We start from the raw sequence: 12,218 nt of genomic DNA on the forward strand, positions 1-12,218 counted from the left end.
AACCAAGAACACTACAGACAGTTACCCGCAGATCGAGGGCATCTTGAAACCAATCGTACAAGGTACACCCAGCTTCTGTCGCGACACGACGGACTTCATACAGAAACTCAGCACCCATGGACCAGTTGAACCAGGAACATTCCTCGTCACAATGGATGTCTCGGCACTCTACACCAGCATCCCCCATGACGACGGCATTGCTGCAACAGCCTCAGTACTCAACACCGACAACTGCCAATCTCCAGACGCAATTCTGCAACTCATCCGCTTCATTCTGGATCACAACGCCTTCACCTTCGACAACAAGTTCTTCATCCAGATGCACGGAACAGCCATGGGGACCAAATTCGCACCCCAATACGCCAACATCTTCATGCACAAGTTTGAACAGGACCTACTCACCACACAGGACCTTCAACCGATGTTATACACCAGATACATCGATGACATTTTTTTCCTTTGGACCCACGGCGAAGAATCACTGAAACGACGACACAATGACATTAATAAGTTCCATCCAACCATCAGACTCACCATGGACTACTCTGCAAAATCAGTTGCATTCTTGGACACACTCGTCTCCATCAAGGACGGTCACCTCAGCACTTCGCTTTACCGCAAACCCACGGATAACCTCATGATGCTCCACTTCTCCAGCTTCCACCCTAAACACATTAAAGAAGCCATCCCCTATGGACAAGCGCTCCGTATACACAGGATCTGCTCAGACGAGGAGGAGCGTAACAGACATCTACAGACGTTGAAAGATGCCCTCGTACGAACGGGATATGGCACTCGACTCATCGATCGACAGTTCCAACGCGCCACAGCGAAAAACCGGACCGACCTCCTCAGAAGACAAACATGGGACACAACCGACAGAATACCCTTCGTCGTCCAGTACTTCCCCGGAGCGGAGAAACTACGTCATCTTCTTCACAGCCTTCAACACGTCATTGATGACGATGAACATCTTGCCAAGGTCATCCCCACACCCCCACTACTTGCCTTCAAACAACTGCGCAACCCCAAACGAACCATTGTTTGCAGCAAACTACCCAGTCTTCAGAACAGTGACCACGACACCACACAACCCTGTCATGGCAATCTCTGCAAGACGTGCCAGATCATCGACATGGATACCACTATTACACGTGAGAACACCACCCACCAGGTACGCGGTACATACTCGTGCGACTCGGCCAACGTTGTCTACCTCATACGCTGCAGGAAAGGATGTCCCGAAGCGTGGTACATTGGCGAGACCATGCAGACGCTGCGACAACGAATGAACGGACATCGCGCAACAATCACCAGGCAGGAATGTTCCCTTCCAGTCGGGGAACACTTCAGCAGTCAAGGGCATTCAGCCTCTGAACTCCGGGTAAGCGTTCTCCAAGGCGGCCTTCAGGACCCGCGACAACGCAGAATCGCCGAGCAGAAACTTATAGCCAAGTTCCGCACACGAATGCGGCCTCAACCGGGACCTGGGATTCATGTCACATTACATTCATCCCCCACCATCTGGCCTGCAAAATCCTACCAACTGTCCTGGCTTGAGACAATTCACACCTCTTTAACCTGGGGTTACCCCATCTCTGGATCTGTAAAGATTTAATCACCTGCTAATGCTCGCATTCTAGCATTGTTTGGCATCTTTGAATTTGTCTATATATGTGTTTCTGGAACAGACCTCTTCATTCACCTGAGGAAGGAGCAGCGCTCTGAAAGCTAGTGACATCAAAACAAACCTGTTGGACTTTAACCTGGTGTTGTAAGACTTCGTACTGTGCTCACCCCAGTCCAACGCCGGCATCTCCACATCATAATTAATAGAAAGCAAAGAGTGGGGATTAATGGGTGTTTCTCTGGTTGGCAATCAGTAGCTAGTGGTGTCCCTCAGGGATCAGTGTTGGGCCCACAATTGTTCACAATTTACATAGATGATTTAGAGTTGGGGACCAAGGGCAATGTGTCCAAGTTTGCAGATGGCACTAAGATGAGTGTTAAAGCAAAAAGTGCAGAGGATACTGGAAGTCTGCAGAGGGATTTGGATAGGTTAAGTGAATGGCCTAGGGTCTGGCAGATGGAATACAATGTTGACAAATGTGAGGTTATCCATTTTGGTAGAAATAACAGCAAAAGGGATTATTATTTAAATGATAAAATATTAAAACATGCTGCTGTGCAGAGACCTGGGTGTGCTAGTGCATGAGTCACAAAAAGTTGGTTTTCAGGTGCAACAGGTGATTAAGAAGGCAAATGGAATTTTGTCCTTCATTGTTAGAGGAATGGAGTTTAAGACTAGGGAGGTTATACTGCAATTGTATAAGGTGTTAGTTTGGCCACACCTGGAGTAGTGTGTTCAGTTTTGGTCTCCTTACCTGAGAAAGGATGTACTGGCGCTGGAGGGTGTGCAGAGGAGATTCACTAGGTTAATCCCAGAGCTGAAGGGGTTGGATTACGAGGAGAGGTTGAGTAGACTGGGACTGTACTCGTTGGAATTCAGAAGGATGAGGGGGGATCTTATAGAAACATATAAAATTATGAAGGAAGGGAATAGATAGGATAGATGCGGGCAGGTTGTTTCCACTGGCGGGTGAAAGCAGAACTAGGGGGCACAGCCTCAAAATAAGGTGAAGTAGATTTAGGACTGAGTTTAGGAGGAACTTCTTCACCCAAAGGTTTGTGAATCTATGGAATTCCTTGCCCAGTGAAGCAGTTGAGGCTCCTGGTTTAGCTCACTGGGCTAAATCGCTGGCTTTTAAAGCAGACCAAGGCAGGCCAGCAGCACGGTTCAATTCCCGTACCAGCCTCCCCGAACAGGCGCCGGAATGTGGCGACTAGGGGCTTTTCACAGTAACTTCATTGAAGCCTACTCGTGACAATAAGCGATTTTCATTTCATTTCATTAAATGTTTTTAAGATAAAGATAGATAGTTTTTTGAAGAATAAAGGGATTAAGGGGTATGGTTTTCGGGCCGGAAAGTGGAGCTGAGTCCACAAAAGATCAGCCATGATCTCATTGAATGGCGGAGCAGGGTCGAGGGGCCAGATGGCCTACTCCTGCTCCGAGTTCTTTTGTTCTTGTTTTGTCAAAGCCGTTAATGAAGTCCATCTAAACAACATCTACCGCCCTCCCCTCATCAATCATCTTTGTCACCTCCTCAAAAAACTCGATCAAGTTAGTGAGGCATGACCTCTCCTTCACAAACCATGCTGTCTATCGCTTCTGAGTCCATTTGTTTACAAAGGAGTATAAATCCTGTCCGAGAATTTTCTCCAATAATTTACCTACTACCGTGAGGCTCACCGGCCTATAGTTTCCAGGATTATCCCTGCTGCCTTTCTTAAGCAGCGGTACCAGATTAGCTATTCTCCAGTCCTCTGGGATCTCACCTGCGGCCAATGAAGATAAAGATGTCAGTCAAGGCCCCAGCAATTTTCTCCCTTGTTTCCCTGAGTATTCTGGGATAAATCCCATCTGGCCCAGGAGACTGATCTACCTTAATATATTTAAAAAGACCCAATATCTGCTCCTTTCCGATGTTAACATGGTCCAGACTGTCCACATACCCTCCCCAAGAATCAACTTTCACAAAGTCCCTTTCTTTATTGAACACTGATGCAAAGTATTCATTTAGTACCTCGCCCATTTCTTCTAGCTCAAGTGGTCCAATCCTTTCCCTGGCCACCCTCTTGCTTTTTACATATGAATAAAAAGCTTTGGGATTCACCTTAATTCTACTTGCCAAGGACTTTTCATGACCCCTCCGAGCCCTCCTAATTTCCCGCTTCAGTGCCTTCCTACTTTCTTTATACTCCAGGGTTTCCCACCCTTCTAGACCGTAGAAAAGTCTCCTTTTTCTTTTTGACGAGGTTCACAATATCCTTCGTTATCCGAGGCTCCCCAAACTTCCAATACTTTTCCTTCGTTCTCTCAGGAACGTGACTTTCCTGAATCATAATCAACTGTTGCTCGAAAGACTCCCACATGTCCAATGTTTATTATCCAACAGACACACCCAATCCAAATTCTTCAATTCCTGTCTAATGTTATCGTAATTTGCTGTTCCCCAGTTTAGCACCTTAATGTGAGGGTTACCCTCATCCCTCTCCAAAAGTACCCCAAGACTTACGGAATTGTTGTCACTACTCCCAAACTGTTTCCCTATTGAAACCTCAACCAACTGTCCAGTAAGTTCTGAAATCCTGGCCTGTGAGGACTATTCCTCCCTGGGTCATATTTTTCTCAGTGTTCCAAATTGAAAATATACACCACTTGTGTAAAGAAGCAACTGGTACAAAAGCAAGCAAGTTATGAATCTTTTGGAACCTCTAGTTTGGCTTCTAGTAAGGTGTCTAATTCTAGACACGGAATTTCTTGAAAAACATCGAAGGCTTTAGAAAGAACACAGGAAAGATTTATGAGAATGGTTCTATAATTGAGGGGCTTCAGTTACATGGATGGATTGGAGAAGCTGGGACTGCTTTTCTCTAAAGATAAACGGCTGAGAGAAGGTTTAATGGAAGGGTTCAAAGTGATAAGGTATGTGGATAGAGTAAATAGAGAAAATGGTCTCATTGGCAGAAGGGTCAAGAACCAAAGGACACGAATAAAAGTGATGGAATCAATGGTGAAATGAGGAAAAGCATTTTTTCTGGAGTGGTAAGGATCTGGAATGCACTGCTTAAGTGCATGGTAGAGGTAGATTCAATTATTTCTTTCAGCCGCAGCTGAATGTCAGAGCCATACAGTGCCGAAAAGGCCATCAAATCTGCACCAACAATAACTACTCCTAATCTCGCGCTAATCCCATTTACCAGCACTTGTCTCATATTCTTGAACGTGGTGTTTCAAATGCTCGTCCAAGTGCTTTGTAAAGGTGGAGGTTTGCAGCCTCCACTACCTTCCCAGGCCGTGCATTCCAGTCTCCCCACCACTGATTAGGGTTAGGGTTTGTTTTCTCAAATCGGCTCAATCTCCTGCCCCTCACCCTAAAGCTCTGCCCCTAGTGATTGACACTCAACCAAAAGGAACAGCTGCTTCTTATTTACCCTGTCCAGACTCCTCAATCTTATACACCTCAACCATATCCCCCCTCAGCCTTCTGACTCTAAAGAAGACAATCCAAACTTGGCCAGTCTCTACTTATAGCTCCATCACAGGCAACAATCATGATGAATCTCCTCTGTACCCCTCTAGTGCAATTACCTCCTTCCTATAGTGGGGTGACTAGAACTGCACACTGTACTCCAGCTGTGGCCTAACTAACGTTTTGTACATCTCCAACATAACCTCCTTGCTCTTATATTCTATACCACGACTGATGGGGCAGCACGGTAGCATTGTGGATAGCACAATTGCTTCACAGCTCCAGGGTCCCAGGTTCGATTCCGGCTTGGGTCACTGTCTGTGCGGAGTCTGCACATCCTCCCCGTGTGTGCGTGGGTTTCCTCCGGGTGCTCCGGTTTCCTCCCACAGTCCAAAGATGTGCAGGTTAGGTGGATTGGCCATGATAAATTGCCCTTAGTGTCCAAAATTGCCCTTAGTGTTGGGTGGGGTTACTGGGTTATGGGGATAGGGTGAAGGTGTTGACCTTGGGTGGGATGCTCTTCCCAAGAGCCGGTGCGGACTCGATGGGCCGAATGGCCTCCTTCTGCACTGCAAATTCTATGAAATAATGAATGATAACGGCTAGTGTCCCATCTGCCTTCTTAACTACCCTATTCACCTGCTCTGCCGCCTTTAGGGATCTGTGAACAAGTACCCCAAGTTCCTCTGAGTTTCTTAGTGTCTTGCCATTCATTACACGCTCCCTTGTCCTGTTTCTTCTTCTAAAGTGCATCATCTTGCACTTATCAGGGTTAAATACCATCTGCCACTGCTCTATCCATCTGACCAACCTATCTATAGCTTCCTTAGGTGAAGACCTATAAGACCATAAGACATAGGAGCGGAAGTAAGGCCATTCGGCCCATCGAGTCCACTCCGCCATTCAATCATGGCTGATTTCAACTCCATTTACCCGCTCTCTCTCCATAGCCCTTAATTCCTCGAGAAATCAAGAATTTATCAACTTCTGTCTTAAAGACACTCAACGTCCCGGCCTCCACCGCCCCCCGTCAATGAATTCCACAGACCCACCACTCTCTGGCTGAAGAAATTTCTCCTCATCTCTGTTCTAAAGTGACTCCCTTTTATTCTAAGGCTGTGCCCCCGGGTCCTAGTCTCCCCTGCTAATGGAAACAACTTCCCTACATCCACCCTATCTAAGCCATTCATTATCTTGTAAGTTTCTATTAGATCTCCCCTCAACCTCCTAAACTCCAATGAATATAATCCCAGGATCCGCAGACGTTCATCGTATGTTAGGCCTACCATTCCTGGGATCATCCGTGTGAATCTCCGCTGGACCCACTCCAGTGCCAGTATGTCCTTCCTGAGGTGTGGGGCCCAAAATTGCTCACAGTATTCTAAATGGGGCCTAACTAATGCTTTATAAAGCTTCAGAAGTACATCCCTGCTTTTATATTCCAAGCCTCTTGAGATAAATGACAACATTGCATTTGCTTTCTTAATTACGGACTCAACCTGCAAGTTTACCTTTAGAGAATCCTGGACTAGGACTCCCAAGTCCCTTTGCACTTCAGCATTATGAATTTTTTCACCGTTTAGAAAATAGTCCATGCCTCTATTCTTTTTTCCAAAGTGCAAGACCTCGCACTTGCCCACGTTGAATTTCATCAGCCATTTCTTGGACCACTCTCCTAAACGGTCTAAATCTTTCTGCAGCCTCCCCACCTCCTCCATACTACCTGCCCCTCCACCTATCTTTGTATATTTGTATCATCGGCAAACTTAGCCAGAATGCACATGCTTGCTTTTATCCTCTGTCCAGAAAGCGTGTCCCTCGCAGGTCCGATGCTCTCCGCTGCCCGATGGTAGGTGAAGGCCTCGAGCACATACTCGCTTTGATCCTCTGTCCCAAAAGCGTGCCCCTCACCGGTCCGATTTCTCCGCTGGTTGAAGGTAGGTGAAGGCCTCAAACAGGTGCTCGATTTTATCCTCTGTCCCAAAAGCGTGTCCCTCGCTGGTCCGATGCTCTCCGCTGCCGATGGTAGGTGAAGGCCTCAAGCCCCACGCTCTCTTTTACTCTTTGTCCCAAAAGAATGTCCCTCGCAGCTCCGAAGCTCTCAGCTGTCTGAAGGTTGGTGTCCTTTGAGCATTTTTGATTGCTTTCAACTAACAATATCCAATGAAAAATTCACCATGCAAAGAATATCAAATAGGATCCTGCCATCCATCACTCTACACTTACCACACAAAAATGTATCTAAAGGAACATTTTTACTTTGCCATGTTTTGATCTCTAATTTGGCTACAAGAAGCATAAATTAGCCAAAGGGAAATTGAGAGTTGTTAATGAAATCATGACATCCTGTCTCAGTCATGTATGAAAGTCAATCTTGCTCTCATTACCTCCTTCTATTTTACCACTCCACAAAATGATATTGCTGTTGTTAATTTCCTTACCTCCCAGGTTTGTGGATGAATTTCTGGAGTCTTGCTTTTACTTCATCATAGGTTAAGAAGGCCATGTACCCTGGGTGAGTGACAGCTAATGAGTTCCAGTTCCTAAGCAATGATGACCACGGCTGTGGAACAGAAACACATGGTGAGATAAGTACAGCTTATTTGTTACAACTGACAGTTAACTCTTTTCCACATACTCAAAATATATATCGACAAGATGTGAGTTGGCTGAAGAATTTTGTCAGATGGTGCTAATTATAAAGCAATGCTTTGACCTACATTAAGATAAGTGGCTCAATTGACAAATCTCAATCACAGTGGAAAGAGAATCATACATAAGGATTCAATTCCACAACCATCTAATTCTGCATATGATCATCCTATTTAGATACATTAAGAGGATAAATACTTTGTAGGAATAAAAATAAAATTGTAGGGGAGGATGAGCACTTATTTTTAAGATACAACTAACTTTATTAGAACCAACTTTTCTAATGTTTTAGATGATTTTTAGGAACAAATTTTACTGCACAAATAGCACCAATTATAACTTTCACTGACTCACAAATCAACCCACAGTCTTCATTTTGTATCTTCCATTTCCCATGCATTTTTCTCGTAATTAAAGATTGCCAAATTTACAAACATAGAACATACAATGGAGGCCATTTGGCCCATCGAGTCTGCACCGACCCACTTAAGCCCTCACTTCTGCCCTATCCCCATAACCCAATAACCCCTTCTAATCTTTTTGGTCACTAAGGGCAATTTATCATGGCCAATCCACCTAACCCGCACGTCTTTTGACTGTGGGAGGAAACCCACGCAGACACGGGGAGAACGTGCAGACTCCACGCAGACAGTGGACCCAGCAGGGAACAAGACAGTGGACCCAGCAGGGAACAAGACCGTGGACCCAGCAGGGAACAAGACAGTGGACCCAGCAGGGAACAAGACAGTGACCCAGCAGGGAACAAGACAGTGACCCAGCAGGGAACAAGACAGTGACCCAGCAGGGAATAGACCTACCCCATTTACACCAAACTAGAGAATTATTCTCTGATGGACTTTCACGCACTGAGAAAGCAAGTTGAGACCATCAAAACAAATTTCCTGCAGAATCTTTACTCCCAGCTGAGACAGGAAATGTTATCACCATTTGTGGCTTTATTAACTAGCTATTAACACTGCATTATACACACAATTCATAGTCCAGCTTCCAACTGTCAAATTTCTGCACATAAAGCAATAATGTTTTTTTCAAAATTTAGAGCACCCAATTATGTTTTTCCCCAATTAAGGGGCAATTTAGCGTGGTCAATTGACCTACCCCGTATATCCTTTTGAGTTGTGGGGATAAGACCCACACAGACAAGGAGAATGTGCAAACCCCACACGGACAGTGACCCGGGGCCAGGATCGAACCCTGGTCCTTGGCGTCGTGAGGCAGCAGTGCTAACCACTGCGCCGCCGTGCTGCCCCACATGAAAGCAATAATGGGGGCTGGATTGTAACTTGTGTGTTTGTGGTCAAAGTTGATGTTCCAACTAGGCTCATGGTGCCTAACCTTGCCTAATACCTTCCCTACTCCCGTTTGACAGTGTGAATAACATGGTTTTATTTCAACAATATACTATTGTTCTATTGTTTCAGTAGTTTTGTGTCAGACTTTAAACAGTTTCCACTTATCCATTGCAATAGCCAGTTGCGTTGTGATGTATTTACAGTTAAAGGTTTTCAAAACAACTATTGTGGTGGGGGTGGAATTTAATTTCACTTAATAAATCTATAATACAGGTTGGTTCCAGTAAACTGGACTACAAAACTATCAATTGACTCATCTGATTAACGAATGTCATTTAGGGAAGCAAATCTGCCATCTTTAGATGGTTTGACCCACATGTGACTCCAGACCGACAGTAACATGGCTGACTCCTGCAGTGGCTGCTCAGTTCAAAGGCAATGGGTATGGGCAACAAATGCTGGCGTTGCCAGCAAAGACCACGTCCCGTGAAAAAATTAAACATGTTGCAAGCTGCACAAGTTCTTCCTTTCTCTGTTGAAATAGCTGGACAGGGAAGTGCATGTTTAATACTACCCAGCCTCACCCAATTAACTTCTTGGAGGTCAGGGTGGAACTAGTTTTGCGGAGAAATTAAGTCAATTTTTGAGGTCAATGATCACGTTACAAAGCATACATTTCCATATTTATTAGAACATTTTAACTTTGCCAATAAAAATGGATCAATCAAGTCAACAGATAACAATATAATTTAAGAAAAACTCCTAAATCTAATGTCAGCTAAAACTGCTCTTGGAATTATTAATTTTGAATTAGAAATCGTAAGAGTCCTTCCTGATTTATTTGTTTCGTCTTCTTTTCTTTGACTTCATTATTTTTGGTTTGTGGACCCATATTCAGAATGTATCTTTGAGCAGAGGACTCAAGCTGAAGCAGCTTGCTCATCAGGATTGTGTTCCTCGGTTTTGTATTTTGGAGGAGAAACAGACTGGTCAGCACAGAGTCAATCTTAGGAACCCACTTTGGAAGAAGTTAGTTCAGTTAGTTGTCTCGCAGCTGATGGGTTGGCCAGGGGCCGGATTTTGCCTGACAATAGTGATCGGTTCTTGTGTGCGTTCCCCAGGGCAGCACAGTGGTTAGCACTGCTGTCTCACAGTGGCAGGGACCAGGGTTCAATTCCGTCCTCGGGCGACTGTGGATTTTGTACATTTTCCCCGTGTCTGCGTGGGTTTCCTCTGGGTGTTCCAGTTTCCTCCCACAGTCTAAAGGTGTGCTGGTTAGGTGGGTTGGCCATGCTAAATTACCTCTTAGTGTCCAGGGATGTGCAGGCTGGGTTATGAGATCACGGAGATGGGCGGGCTGGTCACTCATAAACAGGCTGAGTGCTCATTCGAAAGGTCAGTGCAGACTCGACGGGCCAAAGGCCTCCTTCTGCACGGGAGGGATTCTATGATGCTTTCTCAGAGAGCTTGGCAGAAGTGTTTAGAACATAACACAGAATTTACAGTGCAGGAGGAGGCCATTTGGCCCATCGAGTCTGCACCAACCCATGGAAAGAGCATCCCACCTAAGCCCACGCTTTCACCGTATCCCTGTAACCCAGTAACCCCTCCTAACCTCTTTTTGGACACCCAGGGCAATTTAGCATGGCCAATCCACCTAACCTGCACACCTTTGGACTGTGGGAGGAAACTGGAGTATCCGAAGGAAACCCACACCCACACGGGGAGAATGTGCAGACTCCGCACAGACAGTGACCCAAGCCAGGAATTGAACCTGGGACCCTGGAACTGTGAAGCCACAGTGATGACCAGTGTGCTACCGTTCCGCCCCAAGGTTTAGACCTTGGAAGTGAAAGGAACAGTCTCTCCCTCTCGTTGTCTCAGTAAAGAAGTGCTTTATTGTTCCAAAACTAGCGAGTGCCTGGCACATCTTTGCTGTCAACTTGAAATGAGCCTTAACCCACAGAAAAAGTAGACAATCCTGCCACAGAAAACAATCTCAAGCCTAGAAGGAAGTTGTACAGAAACGAAAGCTGAACCTGAAAGTGCATCAAAAATCCTTTATTCTTTTATCAATATTTTCTTTATTGACCGAGTGCGTGTGCGAGCGAGTGCGTGCGTGCGTTTTACAGATGCGACTTGCGTACAACAGACAATGGTCAAGTATTGCAAGAAAGACTGGAATGAGACTGCAATTCTAAAACCATCAACGTATAAATGAGAAAGTCACATTATTTCAATTGCTTCATTACTTGATAATTTTCAATATTAATAAACTTTAAACGGAGTACAATGCAGCAATTATACAACCCATAGTTTGTGTCACAAGTGTTGGCAAAGAAAGATGGACCCATACAAAATCAAATCACTATGAACTCTAGTTTGTTTTACAAAATGCATACAGTTTATTGTCCAAACCTAATTGAATTATAGCTTATGACTCACTCAGATCCACAATATAATCTGCTCTTGCAACTTGAAGCCATTTTTACTTTGAAAATAGTTCTAACAAAGCAATTTAAATAAAGAGCACAGGCACTTTTTGCAAAATTCCATCTTGTGCGTTGAGTGACCCAAGACAGTGGAACGGTCTCAACCTGCTCATGCCGAACTCCGTTATTCAGAATATTTTCAAGTCTTTCCACCCAACCCCATCACTTTTGTTTTGTCAACATAGACCAGGATAGTGTTTCTGGTTAACTCGATCAAGATGTTCTACCAACACCTGTAGCTCCTCCACTGAGCTAGCAAGCAGAATCAGCATATCAAAGGTATCCAACAAGTCCCTCTCTCGACCCCTGTCTAACAACCTTTTTGACTCAACTATTCTGAGAGGGTGCTGGCAACTCTGACTCCAGCTAATTTCTTATGATGAAGCTTAGCTAGCAAATCAATTATACGTGGTGAGCACCCCATGTCTAACACTGTGAACCCGAGTTTCTCATGTGAGAATTAAATATCTTCTGAAATTCAATTAAACACGTTATACTGGCTGCTGATGTTCTTGGACTTTGCGCATTATGAATCTAAGATTGGTGACTTGCAATCAAGCTGGCTTGTCCTCTGAACGTTCTCTCTTCAGCTTGGCTCACAATTGTCTTTTCCACCTGACATCTGTCACAGGCAAACTTTTTCTTCTTTATCTTAACTTCCATCT

General features: G+C 44.9%; 1 protein-coding gene across 1 annotated transcript in view; it reads right to left on the reverse strand.

Moving 5' to 3' along the window:
* The window catches only part of cbl (Cbl proto-oncogene, E3 ubiquitin protein ligase), a 294,821-nt gene that overhangs the window by 97,089 nt on the left and 185,514 nt on the right, over positions 1-12,218 (reverse strand). The window contains exon 5 of the mRNA XM_072486364.1: positions 7,538-7,659. Within this exon, the coding sequence (XP_072342465.1) occupies positions 7,538-7,659 (122 nt within the window). The remainder of the gene's footprint in view (positions 1-7,537; positions 7,660-12,218) is intronic.

The sequence above is a fragment of the Scyliorhinus torazame genome, chromosome 21, assembly GCF_047496885.1.
Source record: "Scyliorhinus torazame isolate Kashiwa2021f chromosome 21, sScyTor2.1, whole genome shotgun sequence".
In the NCBI taxonomy this organism is placed as follows: Eukaryota; Metazoa; Chordata; class Chondrichthyes; order Carcharhiniformes; family Scyliorhinidae; genus Scyliorhinus; species Scyliorhinus torazame.